A 20,403-nucleotide genomic window follows, 5' to 3' on the forward strand; every position below is an offset into this window, starting at 1 on the left:
ACAAAAATACGTGGGAAAAGAAAGAATTATAATCAGAAAGAAAGCAAGAGAAAAAAAGAAGGTCAACAAAAGAACAAATAAGTAAATACCAGTCCAGAAATGGGTCTGAGCCGTTGTGACATTCACTGTGTACTTTGTTGCTGAGGAGGGAAACAGCTGTGAGTGAGATGGACCAAAACACACAGGATTTCATTCCAAAAGTGGCTACTGGTAAAGTAAAGTAAAAACAAAAACAAAAACAAAACAAAAAAGACAAAAAAGAAAAAAGGCTTCCAAAAAACGCTTTCCAAAATGTTTCCAAACAAAAATTTTCCACGTCCAAGTTTTGTAAAACAGTACAAATGTTTTGGAATGTAACCCTTTACAGAAAAAGACACTCAAACAATCAACATTTGGAATTTCATTAATAATTACGTAATTCAAAAATGTAAGAAACACAGAAACACAGTCATTATTACATGGCAAGAAAAAAAGAAAAAAATAATCTTAAAATGAGCACAATTTTCTTGAAATAAGAATATTTCACCTTGATTTGAGTTGGTCAGTTATCTGTCAGTGGAATACCTCTTTATAAGAAAAAAAAAAAACATATTGCACTTAAAGCTATACCCTCAGTTATACTCCTGGAATTGATTTTTGTCAATCCTCTCACCCACACCCTTCACTCACCTCAACACGCCCTTGTCATACGTTCAATGACAGGAGGGAAATATCAATCATCTTGTATCCAACACATCTTATTAGTAGAATAAATCAACTATGTGGGAAAGTAAACATTTTGATACTTATATTATTATATTATATATTATATTGTTTGTTATATTTATTTGCTAAACTGCAACTTTCATGCAAGTCTGTGTTTTTTGGCATTTACAACATTAATGTTTCATTTAAAACTAAATTTCCAGTGAAAAACTTTGAATTCCCGCAACCCTTGAACGCCTCATACACTTTCCTGCAAGTGTAAAAAATAAACAATTATAATTTAAAAGACCTGATGGCTCCCTGTAGATATTGGATTATTAAACAGACATTTCCTGAGGATTTCAGCTGCATCACAGCAGGTCGCTCAGATGTTTGTCATAATGCTAAACTCTGTGTTAGCCGCTAACCGTTGCTGCATCTGCTGCATTAAACATTTGCGATCCCTACATGCGTTTATGTTTACATGGTGCGGGGGCAGGTGAGGGGCGTGTTAGGGGTGCATCGTGAGAGGCGGGGGAGGCGTGGATCTTGTCGCTGCTACTGCGGGACAAAGTTAGCTCGCTGTTTCAAAGGTGGCGTAAAAAAAAATCTCATTCCACTGGCAGATTTTATCAATAGGCAAGTCGGAATTACTCAGAATAAGGTCAAATATTCTTATTTCCAGTAAATTCAACTCATCCAGATGTCTTTTTTGTGCAGTAGAACATAATCTATGGAAATACAAAAGTCAACTAATATTACGAATAAAAAAGAAAACAATATAAAAAAGAATACACACTAGCAGAGACATAAAGAAGCTCTATAATTAGGATTAACATATAGATACAGACGGCATCTCCGGAATCGCCCATATATGGTCATGTTTGAAAACAGTTAAGGGGGAAAACAATTTAAAAAAAAATCTAAACTTTCTCTAATTATTTAAAAACTACTTTAACAAACGCTGAATTATGAACATAGTTTTCTACTAAATAAAGATACAAAGACATGGAGAGGAGCAAAGTGGTTCAACAGCCCATAAATACATAAAAAAACGGAGAATGCCAACATGATGCTACATGTTAGCATCGGGCTAATGCTAACGTTAGCTAGCGCTAGCTACAACTGCCGTTTTTTCACTTCTACTGCACAATCTGCTGTGAGAAAATATCCATATGGATCCGATTTACACCTGACTTTATGTATGTGATAAATAAGTTCATATTCCACCAGAAAATGGCTAAAAAGAGTGAAAAAGTGTGTTTCCCAAAAGATTCTATTTTCCCCCTTGGCGAGGCCACGCCCCCTTCAATGACGAGATGCCGTCTGTATCTATTCCGCTTAGAACAAAGAGAGGAAATGGGAGAAAATAATGGCTTTTACACAGGTTGAAGAAGAGGCGAGGCGTAGGAGGATGGTGGTTCTACTGCTGCGGGCCCCATGGGGCTGAGGAGACGAGGGGTAGGGGCGGAAACGTGAAGGGATTGGGAGGTAATTGGTTGAAAGTGACAGACAGGTGACATACGAGAAACAAAGACAAACTGAAATAAAAAAAGCAAAGGAAGTGGCAAACTCACGCTGCGATGGAGAGGTTGGCGGCGGACAGCGGACTGACTTCGGCCACCTCCTTGGCCTTCTGCAGAGCCATCTTCTGAGTGGCAGCCTCCTCCTCCTCCTGCTCATCCTGCGCACAAGGAGAGGGAGGTTAGAAATAACAGGACTGAACCCTAGGTGACTTTATGGTTCAGAGTTACTTTAAAAAGATGTGTGGACGAGTAGCGTACCTTTGTCAGTTCCTGCGCATTCGCCAAATTGTCCACAGCGATAGCCAAGAATACATTCAGCAGTGTGTCTGTACGTGGTCATAGGAAAACAGGCACACTTTGCACGGAAAAAGACATTGCAAATGGGATATAAATGTATGTTATATAAACACAATAGAGCTTGGGATACAGATGGCATCTTAGGGAACACCTTTACCTCCACGCTAACACACATATTACAAAATAATAGATGTATTTTCTACCATACTGAGACACGACGAAGAACAAAGTGGTTCAACGGCCCAAATTTGAACATAGAACAGAGAATACAGACGTTTTTTCCAGTAGAGGTGAAAAAAAATGGTGGTCTTAGCTAGCGTTAGCATTGTAGCATGATGCTAATGTGAAGCATCATGTTCTCCATTATTTAAGTATTTATAGGCTGATGAACTACTTTGCTCCTCTCCATGTCTTTGTATCTATATTGGATAGAAAGCTTTGTTGATAATTCAGCGTTTGTTGTTGTAATTTTGGAGTAATTATAGAAAGTTTAGATTTTTCTCCGTGTTGTTTTCCCCCCACTGCTTCAAACATGATCATATACTGTATGGGCAATTCCAGAGATGCCGTCTGTATCTATGCTAACTATAATTCTAACGTTAGCTTCATGCTACATGCTAACGGCAAGCTTCGAGTGCCAAATCTCAAAGAATTGAGTAGAAAGAAAGGATACAGTTGCCAAAGAGTGTGAGGACGATGAAGAAGACAGAGAAGGCCATGCCCTTGTTGACTCCGCCCTGAGACTGGATGCCGTCGTACATGACCATGTTCCAGTCCTCGCCCGTCAGGATCTGCCATACGCACACCAATTATCTACATGTACTGTCTTTGCAACTACATATTTCAAAACTTGCTCTCCATCATAACAAACTACAATACAATAGTCACCAATAGTCAAAAAAAAAAAAATCTAATCAAAGAGCAACACTGTAATACGGCTGAAATCCATAAGTCGACTTTTTTTTTTGCATGATATGCTCCATTTAAAAGTCACATTCATAAGTCTCTTTGACCTACCTGGAACACGGTCATTATAGCTGCAGGGAAGGTATCAAAGTTTGTCGAAGGAGTGCCATTTTCAAAGTTGAATCTAGGAGGAGAAATGAGAACGTTAGCAAAACAGGTTTTTGGAAGCCTACTCTTTAGCTAGTGCTTGTACGGCAGTTTCCTTTTATACACTATTCTGATGTGGCAAAGCGAGTTTTGTTGTTGTACATTGTTGTTACACTGTGTGAATTACACACACACACAAAAAACAGAAAGATTTGAATTTTTAGAGACTGACTGTCCGCCAAAGAGCTGCATTCCCAGCAGGGCAAACACCACGATGAAGAGGAAGAGCAGGAAGAGCAAGCTGATGATGGACTTCATGGAGTTGAGCAGAGACACCACCAGGTTTCGCAGGGACGCCCAGTACCTAAACACGAGAAGAAGAAACGCTACTGTCACTTGAAAGGCGCCCGACACAGGTGGCACAGGGGGCACGGGGGGCACGGGGGGCACGGGGTAGGCAATGTCAGGTTCAGGTGCAAAGGAAATCGGCCCGCCACAAAGCAACACTTGCCCATCTCTGCAAGAGGACGTTGCTTGAATCAAAGCTGGAACTCACTTGGTGACTTTGAAGATCCGCAATAACCTGAGAGCTCGCAGCACGCTGATGCCAAACGAGGTGCCGGGCTGGATTATGGACCAGAAGACTTCAAAAATACTGCCCGAGATCACCTAGCAGGAGGGAAGAGAGGAGAACATTCAGATGCAACATTGGTAACAGACAGAGTAAATGCTAAACCTGATGAGCTGTGGACTTACAATGCAGTCGAAGCAGTTGAAGGAGGAGTTGAGGTAGGCCTGTTTGCCCAGGCCGTACATCTTTATCGTCATCTCAGTCAGAAAGATCCCCAGGAACAGGAGCTCAGCGTAATCTAATGGTGGGGACAAAAAAGAAAAAGGAAAATGAAGATACATCTTGTGGAAAGCTTCTAACAGGATTTCCTATGGCGTTAAAAAAAGCTGCTCCACCTTTTATTTTGAGTAATAATGAAAGTTTGAAGCAGTACTTTTGTAAAATTGCTCATGCAACTTCCAGCAATCTGTTAGAGGGTGGCTAGTTAAGAATCTCTAATTCAAATCTGTGAACTATATTCACATATGGACTTCTATGCAACAAATGATTAGATTCAACATTAAAGCCCAGTGTTAGCATGGTGGGTAAAGGCGTAATAACATGGTAATTATGGAAATAGGACACTACCCTAATTCATTTTATGGAAACATGATTAATCCTAACCAGGGTCTAGGCAGCGGCAAGTAAAATTGTCAGGCTTTTGATGCTATTTCAATGCCTAAAAAGAAGTATTTATTTATTTTAATTTCTAAAGATTTGTCTTTTGTCCAGAAAGTTGTATGAAATGTACAACTGAATGTGCTCCAGATCATATTTTTTGCATTTTTGATACATTTCTTGTATGTTAAAGTGTGAATATTTACATATTTAGACATTTAGGGTCTTCATTTCATTCAATGGTGTTTAATGCCTGACGAAAACCCTGTTAACCCAGTGTTAAGACAGCAAATCACTTGGAAACATGGCTGGTAAATAGGTACTGATATTTGAACAAAGGAATGATTTATTTTGGCCGTTAAGAAAAGAGCAACCACCGCTGCCCTCCATCTGAAATTCTGACATTAGCTAATTCTACAACACTGTTAGGAAAGACAGCCCACCCAACTTCTGCTTATCCCCTGCAGGCGTCGACTTCCCATTCCCAATCCTAATCTGTGTAATCTAGGCCTGAAGGCTGCTATCCTCTCCCCAATCCCCAACTGTCCCGCTCACTCACAGAGGAAGTCGGACAGGGGCTCGGGCTGGTCGTAGTGCACCACGGCGACGCACATCGTGTTCAGGCCCACCAGGCACAGCACGGTCCAGTAGAAGGCCTGGGTCTTCACCACGCGGCGGATGAAGAAGCGCAGCCGCCTCTCCCGCCGCTTGAACTTGGAGCCCTCCAGTTTGCTGCTCTTCAGGCTGGCCCGGGCAAACGGAGAACCTGGACAGGGGTCAAAAGCGTGACGGGTTACAAAAAGTGGGGGAAAAGCTATACAAGCTCTCACTCTTAACCATTGATGAACACACTTTGAGCGCTGGATTGCTCAGTACAGAAGCAGTGATTGATTATTGACTTGAAGAAAATGTTCTTTTACGCAACAGAACGATTTGATCCTTCTAAATAAAGGCAGTTGAGGCCATTGTCTGCATAGAATGGCTTAGGTTTACCATGAAAACATTACATTTCAGAAGAGCCAATACATTATTTTCAGAGTGGTATGGCCTCTTACCCACGAGGTCCCCCTCTCCTTCCTCTGGGTTCAGCAGCTCGGCTTTGCTCTTGTGGTTCTTGGTGGCTCTTCTTCGCGACCCTGCAACAAGATGGTAAAACTGACCATTCTTTCAGGCAAAAAGCCTCCAGTTCCTGTAAATTCCTAGGCTGTCTTGCATGGTTGAGATCTCCCCAGAGAAGCTCAATGATACTGAGGTCAGGAGACTGAGGTGGCCACTTCAGGACATTCACTTTATTCTGCTGCAGCCAATGAGAGGTCGACATGGCCTTAGGATTAGGGAGGCACGTGATTTTGGCCCAAGCAGTTGATGGCCACGGACTATTGCATTTCCCCCCGTTAGCATTGCGTTAGCCGCAGCGCTAATCACTCCATTCTCTCGCTGCTACCCGCTCTGATGCACTGATCATGAACTCCCTCACCTCCGGATTCACACAGCTGTGCCTCCACAGAGATGAAGCTGAGCCTGTGCTGTTTGTAAAGAGTCATTTGTGGTTTAGTTTAAGATGATTATGTTTGGGAATGTTTTGGATAAAGACAAGAACTTATCTCAAAACCACTGACGAAAACACAATTAAATTAAGAGCAATTATTATTAATTATATTTCATGTGATTATTAAGGACTAAAATGTAAGTAATACTTTAATAAGTCATATTTCATTGTCTCAGTTTAGGCCACATGTGTCAAGGTCGAGGTGCGAGATGATTTACTGTGGCCCTTTGAGGATCATGAATTCCTGAGCATGTAAAAAAAAAAGAAGTAAGTCTCTAGCCCATTCCTGTGCGGAGTTATGGATTTTTAACGAAACAACTCAGTGAGTTTGCCCACTCCAGCCACTAGGGGGCAGCTTAATTCTTTTTTAAAAAGGAAAGAATGCCACACGTGTCCAGCAGAGGGCACTGACATAATAAGAGATCAGGATATAAACAGCATATTATAGCCACGTGGTAAATGATCAGTCTGCCCCAGGGCGGCTGTGGCTACAATAATAATGTACTGCCATCGAGTGTGGAGTGAATGAATAATGACTTCATGCAGCTCTTTGAGAAACATGTGACACAGGCTGATAAAGTGCAATAGCTGTTGTTATTTATGAGGCCACAGTCCTTCACAATATATGCGACCAGCGACCCGCCATGGGGGCTGAATTTCAGCCCTCGACCCAAACGACTTCGACACCCCTGGTTTAGGCTATAGTTTAGTGATATGCAACAGACATAGACGTTTTTAACAGTAAATGGGGTAAAGAAAAAAAAAATCAAAATATTTAAACCACTCGGATTTGATTTGACTTTGACTGAACATTTCATTTCACAGCTCTCACTTTGCGAAAAGAATATTGGGATATATATCGTAGATCGATATTGAACCTAAATATATCGGGATATGACTTTTGGTCCATATCGCCCAGCCCTATTTGAGATGGCCTGGTAAAGTCCTGGTTCAGTCCTGTTTCAGACATGCTTCAGTCCTGGTCTAACCTTGAGTTGTTACTTGATTACTTGATTCATTCTGGATTTAGAACCTATTCATTCCTAATTGTAAACGCACTAATCAGGATGTGGCTCTTTACAGACATATCTACGATTCTCGATTTCCTTCATCCTTCAGCCAGACTTTTAAATGACACTGAACAATACAGACCCCTGCACTTCTCATATTCAATTTCATTCATATTCTGTCATTCTCCTCTTAAACTTGTCCTTTGGTCTTTCTTATGGTTTAATGGTTCTTATTAATAGGGCTCTGGGTTCCGTTAAACAAGACCAGTATGGTATTGAAAAGAAAATAGAATCACCAGGGGACCTCGGAGTTTGCAGAATTACCCAATTACCTTTTTAAAATGACAGATTTGAAAGGTCGCAGATTCAAACGAATATTCACTTTTTACCTGAGGTCCCGCGGTAATTCTAATCCCAAGGCTGTAGGCAATGTTATTCTTGTTACTCAGTTTGACGTTCCATCTTGTGTTGTCTGGTCTAGCCAAGGGGGAAGAAAGCCTTTCATGGGAATCACAATTTTTCACTCTGTTTTAACTGTTTTCTGGCTGTTTTATGCCACACATTTCCTGCACAAGGCAACTCAATGCGTCTTACGAAGAAGAAAAGCAAACATGTTGCATTAAAAGATAAAGCACTATGGAATATATACATGCAGTATTTATCAAACACCAATAGAGTCAAGCTAAAATCTGTACAGATGTTTATTCACAACAAATTGTTCAGTAGAAGCAAAAAACGGCACTCGTTAGCATAATGAGTGTATAGCATTTGCTCCTCTCCACGTCCCTGTATCTTCAGTAGAGAAATATTCATAATTCAGCATTTGTTTAAATAATGGTGGTGAACTAGGAGAAAGTTACATTTCCCTCTTTCTCTTTATTTGTTTCCCCCCTCTGGCTGCTTCGAGCATGAACAATTGACTCTGTGCATAACTTCAAATCATAACAACACCGCCCAAGAAGTGACTTCCTGTTTCGATCCAGCACGACAAAATAAAAGCACCATCTCATTCATTGGTTCAGCAGTTCATGAGTTCAACTTTCTTTCTGCCAAACTATTAACAGACGATAGTGTTAGAAAAACAAAAAACACGCACATCCCGTCACAATTAGTGTGCAGGATCAAAGTAGAACACAAGGATGAGAAAACAGTGTCCGCACGCAATGCCTCAAACAACGCCCGAAACATTACATCTGGTGTAAGCAATAAATACTTTTTGGGAGCTATACATTTGTGCAGACACTTTTTTCTCAAACTATTAGCAACTCTTAAAATGTGTGTATTTAATTAAATTCTTGCAATGTTGCAAGTACTTGCTGAACTAATCAATGAGACAAGCTGTGTGCTTTTATTTTGGCTTGCTGGATCAAAACAGGAAGTCACTTCTTGGGCGGCGTTGTTATGATTTGAAGTTATGCACAGAGTCAATTCCAAAGATGCATTCTACTGTATCTATAGACCCTTTAATTGTTTGTAAACATTTGGGACGTAGCTGGAGGCAGGAAGTTAGATTCGTATCTATTTCCATTGGAGCTGTTGCCATGGTAACGATAAACAAATGTTTAACTGTTTTTGGAAATATCAAATAAACCTTATTTTATCATCTCAAATGTCATTCCTCTTGGTCTGGCACATTAAGCCACAACAAGTCCACATTTTTTAGTTGTAGTTTTACACTTATAATCGCTAGTTTTAGTTTAATTTGGTGGTGGTCAGAGGGTCCGTTGGCGCAGACGTGTGCAGTCGCGAAAGCGCCTCTGACAGGGAAACTGAAGCTACAAACGTAGCTTTCCACCACCGAGTATGGAGTGAATGTACAATTGTCTCATGTAAAGCGCTTTGTGACTATATGTCTGTGAAAGGCGCTATATAAATAAAGATCTTCTTCTTCTTTAATCTTATTTCTCTTGATCACTTCCTGCCTCCAGATGATGTCACTGATGATGTCAGCAGTTAAAGGGTCTATTTGAGGTTCCATTCTGATTTAAACAAAAACAAAATTTTAATGGCATCATCGTCATGGCAATAATAGGCCCTCACGTTCCGGAAGGCGTTTCTGATTGGCTGGGGTTGGTCAGGCTTATTACATGTAACATGCAAAGTTGAGAGCAGCCATTCTGATCAACACATTTGCCCAGAAAGACGGATTATTTTTGCTCCTGTACGACTTACGTCTACACAGCGGATATCAACTTTCACCAGATGGAAACTACGGCAAACATGGATTTCTCTGGTAAGTATCATTTAAAGAGTTTTGTGGTTTAGGAGATGGTTTAAGTGGTACAGTACAGGTTCTGAAGGTCTCCTCTGAGTCTTTGCACTTTCCAGAGAACGTTTGTTAACAACTGTCTTGACAATTGATGTTATTATTGCAATAGTTTATGCATGTTTCATTATATTTAAACAAATCAACTCCATAAAACACTAAACTGGTGACAAAACAAGACTCAAACGGGAGAACATTTAGAAATGCTATGTTTGCGTGCGACAGTGGTTCCCAAAGTGAGTTCCTTCAGATTTTGTGGGCATTTTTCCAGCAAACAAGGGTTCAGTCCTTAAACAAAGACCACTGCATACCAGGGGAAAGAATATTTAGGTCAGATTAACACGAAACTCGGACAGAGGGTGCGGTCGGAGCACACAGCGGTGCTCGCTGTAAAGTCTGACCCAGGCGAGTGGGAGGAGGGCGGGAACCGATGCAGCAAAACCATTTCCTACACGCAAAGATAAAAAGACATGTATTTAACAGATCAGAAACTCACTTAAGTAGTGCATAGGTTGTGTTGAGTTAAGGAATAGCTGCGTTGATTACGTGAATAGTAGTGGGGAAGGACTCAAAGCTTGTCAGGTGCACTGAAGCATGGCCGTTGTTTGCGTGGGGACCACCAATATTTTAGGATGGCCAAGTTGTCCCCCCATCTTTCTCAAAGACTTGAGTCACATGTGGGCTCTTTAAGCTTGGGAGAGGATGATCGGCACCACAACACTTTTTGTTTCATGTTGATTGGTCAAATATTCACGGAGATATTCATATTTTTGGGTTGCAACAGAGCTTCTGCCTTATTACATGAGGCGCATTTACATGTCCGACGGAAACATGTGATGTTGTTCCCCACCAATAGTAACACCAAACCTACACCCTTGCATTTAAGAGAGAGAGATTTGAAGAGGTAAAACACGTTTATTTGCTCAAATGTTTCACTTTTAACCAGTATATAGCCTACCGTCATTAAGACATGTTGCTTTTTATGTCATTTCCCTGTAAAATGACCAACTGTTGACAAACTGTTGAGGCTCAGGATGAATCTTAGATCATTGCTCTTTACAAAACTGCAGTTCAGTGAGATTCAGGGCGTGTACTCATCTATTCCCCCCGAACCTTTGAATGTTTACATGTTTATTCATTCTTATGATATTAATAAAGATCAGAACACATTCTATGACTGATTTAGGCAGAAGTGTGAGTAATTCCAAACAGTGTGATCACTTTTTTCTCCCACTGTATGTGTATATATGTATTTATTGTTGTGCACCCCGAGCAGGTTTGTTTGGTCGTTTACATTTCTTTGTTTTTGTTTTATTGCAGAACTTTGTGAGGGCGACGTCCTTCAGGGACAAACTGCCGCTTACACTGTGCTGAGGTTTCTCGGTGAAGGCTCTTTTGGGATGGTAGTGGAGTGCCTGAAGATGGACACCAACGAGAGAGTGGCAGTGAAAATGCTGAAGAATCCTGCAGCGATCAGAGAGGCGGAGAGGGAGGTAAGATCGCTTTAGTTTTTCATGGTCATGTTTAAACGACCCAGGACACGTCTAACTGTGTTTTCTTGTTACAGGTGCAGATGTTGGAGAGAATCGGACAGCTGGACAGTGAACGCTGTAACGTGGTGCAGTTCAAAGAGTGTTTCCAGCACATGGGCCTCACGTGTCTCGTCTTTGAGATGCTGAACATCAGTCTGTGGGACCTCCTCACAAAGCACAGGCCTGCGCTACCTATCGGTGAGGTCCGGCCGATCGTCCAGCAGCTGCTCGTTGCCTTCAACGCCCTGAAAGACATCGACGTGATCCACGCTGACCTAAAGCCGGATAACGTCATGCTGACCAACCAGCCTTATAGGTTCAAACTGATCGACTTTGGTATGGCCCTCACCTCCTCAGAGGTAAAGAAGGGAGTTATCAGACAGCCCTCTGCGTACAGGGCTCCAGAGGTGACTTTGGGATGTGTGCACGACTTTCCCATCGACATGTGGGGACTGGGTTGTATTTTGGCCCGTCTTCTTGCGGGGAAAAAGCTGTTTCCTTGCTGCGGATATCAATCGATGAAGATGATGGTGGATCTGCTCGGGATGCCTCCTGACGACATGCTTAATAACGGAAGGTACACACAGTCCTATTTCACCAAAGAAGAAGACGGCCGACCGAATCCAACATGGAGGCTCCTGACGCCTGAAGAATACAGACGTGTTAATCATGAAGAACCAGGAGAACCCGGTCCACTCCAGAATGACCTGACGACGTTGGACGATTTGCTCAATGTAAGTGCTTTAAGCCTGGATGACTTTTACTCTCCTCTGACATTTGTACTTGATAATATATTGTTGTCGTAAATGCATAGAGCAGTTTGGAGCTAGAGCCATGTTCAATCAATGTGCATTTGAGAATCTAACTTGTCAACCAACTCTTCTTGTCTTGTTACAGTCTTTCGTGTGCCAGGATGAAGAGCAGGCTGAAGATGTCAGGATGTGTATGGACCTTCTCAAAAGTCTTCTATCTGTCGACCCCAGACTCAGAGTGACCCCAGCGCAGGCGTTACAGCACCCTTTCATCACCATGGCCCACCTGAGTCAGGACAGCCAGTAGTAAGTGTCACATTTCAATCAAATCTTTAAGCAACATTGCCTCAAAAGTTAGCAAGGTGGTTCTTGTTTACATTCACAAAAACAAAACCTCTTTTTAGCCACTGCAGCTCAGTCTGAAATCAGTAGAAAAAATCATTTTTTTTTTTTTTGTATTGGAAGATTTAGATTGTTTCAGTACTGGATGACTTGTATATGATTAAAAAAGACAAAAAAACATTGTGCAATGTTGCTTCAGTTAATAATGACATGTCACACCTGTTTTAAAACAAGTTATTAATTTTTCTCTTTTTTTCTCAGCTCAACATTCTGTAGATTCGTGATGCAGCATGTTAATCCAACGGAGTCTGACGCCCATCAAGGAGAACACCCGGCGCTGTCTCCAGACGACGCCCAATCCAAAGGTTCAAGCCCGGTTTCCTTGGACTCTGCTGCTGCAGCGCCTGAAATGGTTTCAGCCCGAGCTGTGGAACCATTCCCTCAGGCCGGTGGGTTACATGCAGCTGAGAGCGTTACCAGCTCAGAAGAACATGCTTCAAATGGTGCAGGCCACAAGGTCAGATGGGGCTCCATCGACCAATCTCCTACAATACAGAAGCCGTCGCAGGCTGAGGAGGTCCATCCCGTTCACGACAACCTGCACGTTGAAGAGGGAGGTGAAACCCGTTCCTTTGAAGGAGAACTTCCACAGACTGAGCTCCAAAACAGAACTCACGACAACGCAGAGAAGACAGACCAGGACAGTGGACATGTTTCTGGTCCGGTACAAACATCTGACTCCCCTGACCTCTCTCCTCTGATACCGCTGGTTTCACAACCTGATGAAGACTACGTGGCCAGCCCAGGTGACCCCTTGGACATCCAGCAAAATGTTGACGAAGAGATTACGCGTCTAGATGTATCTGGTAAGTAGCATTTGTGAAAATAGCATTTTTTTATTTTATTTTTTTTCTAATTTCATTTAACAAATGTTTGTGGAATTGGTTTCACATTCCAACATCAGGACTTCTAAAATATCTTGTGTTTTCAAAGCACAAAGATGTAAAGTATGAGTAATGTTCTTTTTTAACTTGAATTTGATGAAGCAGACAGGTCTAAATGTTGTCCTGGTTTTAGATATTATTGTTTTCTGTGTGTGCAAACTTTGTTTGGTCGTTAACATTTCTTTGTTTTTGTTTTATTGCAGAACTTTGTGAGGGTGACGTCCTTCAAGGACAAACTGCCGCTTACACTGTGCTGAGGTTTCTCGGTGAAGGCTCTTTTGGGATGGTAGTGGAGTGCCTGAAGATGGACACCAACGAGAGAGTGGCAGTGAAAATGCTGAAGAATCCTGCAGCTATCAGAGAGGCGGAGGAGGAGGTAGGATCACTTTAATTATTCATGATCATGTTTAAACAACCCAGGACACGTCTAACTGTGTTTTGTTGTTACAGGTGCAGATGTTGGAGAGAATCGGACAGCTGGACAGTGAACGCTGTAACGTGGTACAGTTCAAAGAGTGTTTCCAGTACATGGGCCTCACGTGTCTCGTCTTTGAGATGCTGAACTCCAGTCTGTGGGACCTCCTCACGGAGGATGGCCCTGTGCCGACTATCAGTGAGTTCCGGCCGATCGTCCAGCAGCTGCTCGTTGCCTTCAACGCCCTGAAAGACATCGACGTGATCCACGCTGACCTAAAGCCAGATAACGTCATGCTGACCAACCAACCTTACAGGCTCAAACTGATTGACTTCGGCCTGGCCCTCACCTCCTCAGAGGTAGAGCAGGGAGACATCATGCAGCCCGCTGCGTACAGGGCTCCAGAGGTGACTTTGGGATGTGTGCACGACTTTCCCATCGACATGTGGGGACTGGGCTGTACTTTGGCCCATCTACTTTCGGGGACGAACCTGTTTCCTTGCTGCGGATATCAATCGATGAAGATGATGGTGGATCTGCTCGGGATGCCTCCTGACGACATGCTTAATAACGGAAGGTACACTAAGTTCTATTTCACCAAAGAAGAAGACGGCCGACCGAATCCAACATGGAGGCTCCTGACGCCTGAAGAATACAGACGTGTTAATCATGAAGAACCAGGAGAACCCGGTCCACTCCAGAATGACCTGACGACGTTGGACGATTTGCTCAATGTAAGTGCTTTAAGCCAGGATGACTTTTACTTGCCTCTGACATTTGTACTTGATAATATATTGTTATCGTAAATGCATAGAGCAGTTTGGAGCTAGAGTCATGTTCAATCAATGTGCATTTGAAAATCTAACTTGTCTAACTAACTCTTCTTGTCTTGTTACAGTCTTTTGTGTGCCAGGATGAAGAGCAGGCTGAAGATGTCAGGATGTGTATGGACCTTCTCAAAAGTCTTCTATCTGTCGACCCCAGACTCAGAGTGACCCCAGCGCAGGCGTTACAGCACCCTTTCATCACCATGACCCACCTGAGTCAGGACAGCCAGTAGTAAGTGTCACATTTCAATCAAATCTTTAAGCAACATTGCCTCAAAAGTTAGCAAGGTGGTTCTTGTTTACATTCACAAAAACAAAACCTCTTTTTAGCCACTGCAGCTCAGTCTGAAATGTATAGAAATAACCTTTGTATTTTTTTGTATTGGAAGATTTAGATTGTTTCAGTACTGGATGACTTGTATATGATTAAAAAAGGAAAAAAACATTGTGCAATGTTGCTTCAGTTAATAATGACATGTCCCACTTGTTTTAAAATGAGTTATTCATTTTTCTCTTTTTTTTTTATCAGCTCAACATTCTGTAGATTCGTGATGCAGCATGTTAATCCAACGGCGTCTGACGCCCATCAAGGAGAACACCCGGCGGTGTCTCCAGACGACGCCCAATCCAAAGGTTCAAGCCCGGTTTCCTTGGACTCTGCTGCTGCAGCGCCTGAAATGGTTTCAGCCCGAGCTGTGGAACCATTCCCTCAGGCCGGTGGGTTACATGCAGCTGAGAGCGTTACCAGCTCAGAAGAACATGCTTCAAATGGTGCAGGCCACAAGGTCAGATGGGGCTCCATCGACCAATCTCCTACAATACAGATGCCGTCGCAGGCTGAGGAGGTCCATCCCGTTCACGACAACCTGCACGTTGAAGAGGGAGGTGAAACCCGTTCCTTTGAAGGAGAACTTCCACAGACTGAGCTCCAAAACAGAACTCACGACAACGCAGAGAAGACAGACCAGGACAGTGGACATGTTTCTGGTCCGGTACAAACATCTGACTCCCCTGACCTCTCTCCTGTGATACCGCTGGTTTCACAACCTGATGAAGACTACGTGGCCAGCCCAGGTGACCCCTTGGACATCCAGCAAAATGTTGACGAAGAGACAGCGCATCTAGATGTATCTGGTAAGTAACATTTGTGAAAATAGCATTTGATTATTTATTCTTTTCTAGTTTCATTTTAACAAATGTTTGTGGAATTGGTTTCACATTCCAACATCAGGACTTCTAAAACATCTTGTGTTTTCAAAGCACAAAGATGTAAAGTATGAGACATTTTCTTTTTTAACTTGAATTTGATGAAGCAGACAGGTTTAAATGTTGTTCTGGTTTAGATGTTACTGTTTTCTGTGTGTGCAAACATTGTTTGGTCGTTAACATTTCTTTGTTTTTGTCTTATTGCAGAACTTTGTGAGGGTGACGTCCTTCAGGGACAAACTGCCGCTTACACTGTGCTGAGGTTTCTCGGTGAAGGCTCTTTTGGGATGGTAGTGGAGTGCCTGAAGATGGACACCAACGAGAGAGTGGCAGTGAAAATGCTGAAGAATCCTGCAGCTATCAGAGAGGCGGAGAGGGAGGTAAGATCGCTTTAGTTTTTCATGGTCATGTTTAAACGACCCAGGACACGTCTAACTATGTTTTCTTGTTACAGGTGCAGATGTTGGAGAGAATCGGACAGCTGGACAGTGAACGCTGTAACGTGGTACAGTTCAAAGAGTGTTTCCAGTACATGGGCCTCACGTGTCTCGTCTTTGAGATGCTGAACTCCAGTCTGTGGGACCTCCTCACGGAGCATGGCCCTGTGCCGACTATCAGTGAGTTCCGGCCGATCGTCCAGCAGCTGCTCGTTGCCTTCAACGCCCTGAAAGACATCGATGTGATCCACGCTGACCTAAAGCCAGATAACGTCATGCTGACCAACCAACCTTACAGGCTGAAACTGATTGACTTCGGCCTGGCCCTCACCTCCTCAGAGGTAAAGAAGGGAGTTATCAGACAGCCCTCTGCGTACAGGGCTCCAGAGGTGACTTTGGGATGTGTGCACGACTTTCCCATCGACATGTGGGGACTGGGCTGTACTTTGGCCCATCTACTTTCGGGGACGAATCTGTTTCCTTGCTGCGGATATCAATCGATGAAGATGATGGTGGATCTGCTGGGGATGCCTCCTGACGACATGCTTAATAACGGAAGGTACACTAAGTTCTATTTCACCAAAGAAGAAGACGGCCGACCGAATCCAACATGGAGGCTCCTGACGCCTGAAGAATACAGACGTGTTAATCATGAAGAACCAGGAGAACCCGGTCCACTCCAGAATGACCTGACGACGTTGGACGATTTGCTCAATGTAAGTGCTTTAAGCCTGGATGACTTTTACTCTCCTCTGACATTTGTACTTGATAATATATTGTTGTCGTAAATGCATAGAGCAGTTTGGAGCTAGAGTCATGTTCAATCAATGTGCATTTGAAAATCTAACTTGTCTAACTAACTTTTCTTGTCTTGTTACAGTCTTTTGTGTGCCAGGATGAAGAGCAGGCTGAAGATGTCAGGATGTGCATGGACCTTCTCAAAAGTCTTCTATCTGTCGACCCCAGACTCAGAGTGACCCCAGCGCAGGCGTTACAGCACCCTTTCATCACCATGGCCCACCTGAGTCAGGACAGCCAGTAGTAAGTGTCACATTTCAATCAAATCTTTAAGCAACATTGCCTCAAAAGTTAGCAAGGTGGTTCTTGTTTACATTCACAAAAACAAAACCTCTTTTTAGCCACTGCAGCTCAGTCTGAAATGTATAGAAATAACCTTTGTATTTTTTTATATTGGAAGATTTAGATTGTTTCAGTACTGGATGACTTGTATATGATTAAAAAAGACAAAAAAACATTGTGCAATGTTGCTTCAGTTAATAATGACATGTCACACCTGTTTTAAAACAAGTTATTAATTTTTCTCTTTTTTTCTCAGCTCAACATTATGTAGATTCGTGATGCAGCATGTTAATCCAACGGCGTCTGACGCCCATCAAGGAGAACACCCGGCGGTGTCTCCAGACGACGCCCAATCCAAAGGTTCAAGCCCGGTTTCCTTGGACTCTGCTGCTGCAGCGCCTGAAATGGTTTCAGCCCGAGCTGTGGAACCATTCCCTCAGGCCGGTGGGTTACATGCAGCTGAGAGCGTTACCAGCTCAGAAGAACATGCTTCAAATGGTGCAGGCCACAAGGTCAGATGGGGCTCCATCGACCAATCTCCTACAATACAGATGCCGTCGCAGGCTGAGGAGGTCCATCCCGTTCACGACAACCTGCACGTTGAAGAGGGAGGTGAAACCCGTTCCTTTGAAGGAGAACTTCCACAGACTGAGCTCCAAAACAGAACTCACGACAACGCAGAGAAGACAGACCAGGACAGTGGACATGTTTCTGGTCCGGTACAAACATCTGACTCCACTGACCTCTCTCCTGTGATACCGCTGGTTTCACAACCTGATGAAGACTACGTGGCCAGCCCAGGTGACCCCTTGGACATCCAGCAAAATGTTGACGAAGAGACAGCGCATCTAGATGTATCTGGTAAGTAACATTTATGAAAATAGCATTTGATTATTTATTCTTTTCTAGTTTCATTTTACCAAATGTTTGTGGAATTGGTTTCACATTCCAACATCAGGACTTCTAAAACATCTTGTGTTTTCAAAGCACAAAGATGTAAAGTATGAGACATTTTCTTTTTTAACTTGAATTTGATGAAGCAGACAGGTTTAAATGTTGTTCTGGTTTAGATGTTACTGTTTTCTGTGTGTGCAAACATTGTTTGGTCGTTAACATTTCTTTGTTTTTGTCTTATTGCAGAACTTTGTGAGGGTGACGTCCTTCAGGGACAAACTGCCGCTTACACTGTGCTGAGGTTTCTCGGTGAAGGCTCTTTTGGGATGGTAGTGGAGTGCCTGAAGATGGACACCAACGAGAGAGTGGCAGTGAAAATGCTGAAGAATCCTGCAGCTATCAGAGAGGCGGAGAGGGAGGTAAGATCGCTTTAGTTTTTCATGGTCATGTTTAAACGACCCAGGACACGTCTAACTATGTTTTCTTGTTACAGGTGCAGATGTTGGAGAGAATCGGACAGCTGGACAGTGAACGCTGTAACGTGGTACAGTTCAAAGAGTGTTTCCAGTACATGGGCCTCACGTGTCTCGTCTTTGAGATGCTGAACTCCAGTCTGTGGGACCTCCTCACGGAGGATGGCCCTGTGCCGACTATCAGTGAGTTCCGGCCGATCGTCCAGCAGCTGCTCGTTGCCTTCAACGCCCTGAAAGACATCGACGTGATCCACGCTGACCTAAAGCCAGATAACGTCATGCTGACCAACCAACCTTACAGGCTCAAACTGATTGACTTCGGCCTGGCCCTCACCTCCTCAGAGGTAAAGAAGGGAGTTATCAGACAGCCCTCTGCGTACAGGGCTCCAGAGGTGACTTTGGGATGTGTGCACGACTTTCCCATCGACATGTGGGGACTGGGCTGTACTTTGGCCCATCTACTTTCGGGGACGAATCTGTTTCCTTGCTGCGGATATCAATCGATGAAGATGATGGTGGATCTGCTGGGGATGCCTCCTGACGACATGCTTAATAACGGAAGGTACACTAAGTTCTATTTCACCAAAGAAGAAGACGGCCGACCGAATCCAACATGGAGGCTCCTGACGCCTGAAGAATACAGATGTGTTAATCATGAAGAACCAGGAGAACCCGGTCCACTCCAGAATGACCTGACGACGTTGGACGATTTGCTCAATGTAGGTGCTTTAAGCCTGGATGACTTTTACTTGCCTCTGACATTTGTACTTGATAATATATTGTTGTCGTAAATGCATAGAGCAGTTTGGAGCTAGAGTCATGTTCAATCAATGTGCATTTGAAAATCTAACTTGTCTAACTAACTTTTCTTGTCTTGTTACAGTCTTTTGTGTGCCAGGATGAAGAGCAGGCTGAAGATGTCAGGATGTGCATGGACCTTCTCAAAAGTCTTCTATCTGTCGACCCCAGACTCAGAGTGACCCCAGCGCAGGCGTTACAGCACCCTTTCATCACCATGGCCCACCTGAGTCAGGACAGCCAGTAGTAAGTGTCACATTTCAATCAAATCTTTAAGCAACATTGCCTCAAAAGTTAGCAAGGTGGTTCTTGTTTACATTCACAAAAACAAAACCTCTTTTTAGCCACTGCAGCTCAGTCTGAAATGTATAGAAATAACCTTTGTATTTTTTTGTATTGGAAGATTTAGATTGTTTCAGTACTGGATGACTTGTATATGATTAAAAAAGACAAAAAAAGCAATGTTGCTTCAGTTAATAATGACATGTCCCACTTGTTTTAAAACAAGTTATTAATTTTTCTCTATTTTTCTCAGCTCAACATTCTGTAGATTCGTGATGCAGCATGTTAATCCAACGGCGTCTGACGCCCATCAAGAAGAACACCCGGCGCTGTCTCCAGACGACGCCCAATCCAAAGGTTCAAGCCCGGTTTCCTTGGACTCTGCTGCTGCAGCGCCTGAAATGGTTTCAGCCCGAGCTGTGGAACCATTCCCTCAGGCCGGTGGGTTACATGCAGCTGAGAGCGTTACCAGCTCAGAAGAACATGCTTCAAATGGTGCAGGCCACAAGGTCAGATGGGGCTCCATCGACCAATCTCCTACAATACAGAAGCCGTCGCAGGCTGAGGAGGTCCACCCCGTTCACTACAACCTGCACGTTGAAGAGGGAGGTGAAACCCGTTCCTTTGAAGGAGAACTTCCACAGACTGAGCTCCAAAACAGAACTCACGACAACGCAGAGAAGACAGACCAGGACAGTGGACATGTTTCTGGTCCTGTACAAACATCTGACTCCCCTGACCTCTCTCCTGTGATACCGCTGGTTTCACAACCTGATGGAGACTTCTTCAGCTCCTCTGAAGGACGGCT

The 20,403-nt window shown here is 43.3% G+C and overlaps 1 protein-coding gene across 18 annotated transcripts in view; it reads right to left on the minus strand.

Annotated features, from left to right (window-relative positions):
• The window catches only part of cacna1aa (calcium channel, voltage-dependent, P/Q type, alpha 1A subunit, a), a 137,466-nt gene that overhangs the window by 58,533 nt on the left and 58,530 nt on the right, over positions 1-20,403 (minus strand). For 13 of the 18 annotated variants that reach the window (XM_079565301.1, XM_079565299.1, XM_079565296.1 and 10 more), the window contains exons 10-19: positions 5,844-5,924; positions 5,348-5,554; positions 4,317-4,429; positions 4,117-4,229; positions 3,793-3,924; positions 3,525-3,597; positions 3,181-3,298; positions 2,469-2,536; positions 2,262-2,368; positions 90-140 (exon numbers count right to left, since the gene is read on the minus strand). In XM_079565301.1, coding sequence (XP_079421427.1) covers positions 90-140; positions 2,262-2,368; positions 2,469-2,536; positions 3,181-3,298; positions 3,525-3,597; positions 3,793-3,924; positions 4,117-4,229; positions 4,317-4,429; positions 5,348-5,554; positions 5,844-5,924 — 1,063 coding nt within the window. The remainder of the gene's footprint in view (positions 1-89; positions 141-2,261; positions 2,369-2,468; positions 2,537-3,180; positions 3,299-3,524; positions 3,598-3,792; positions 3,925-4,116; positions 4,230-4,316; positions 4,430-5,347; positions 5,555-5,843; positions 5,925-20,403) is intronic. The other 5 variants (XM_079565295.1, XM_079565292.1, XM_079565294.1 and 2 more) reach the window with 1 other exon arrangement.

Source organism: Gobius niger, assembly GCF_951799975.1.
Source record: "Gobius niger genome assembly, chromosome: 10".
NCBI classification, from domain to species: domain Eukaryota; kingdom Metazoa; phylum Chordata; class Actinopteri; order Gobiiformes; family Gobiidae; genus Gobius; species Gobius niger.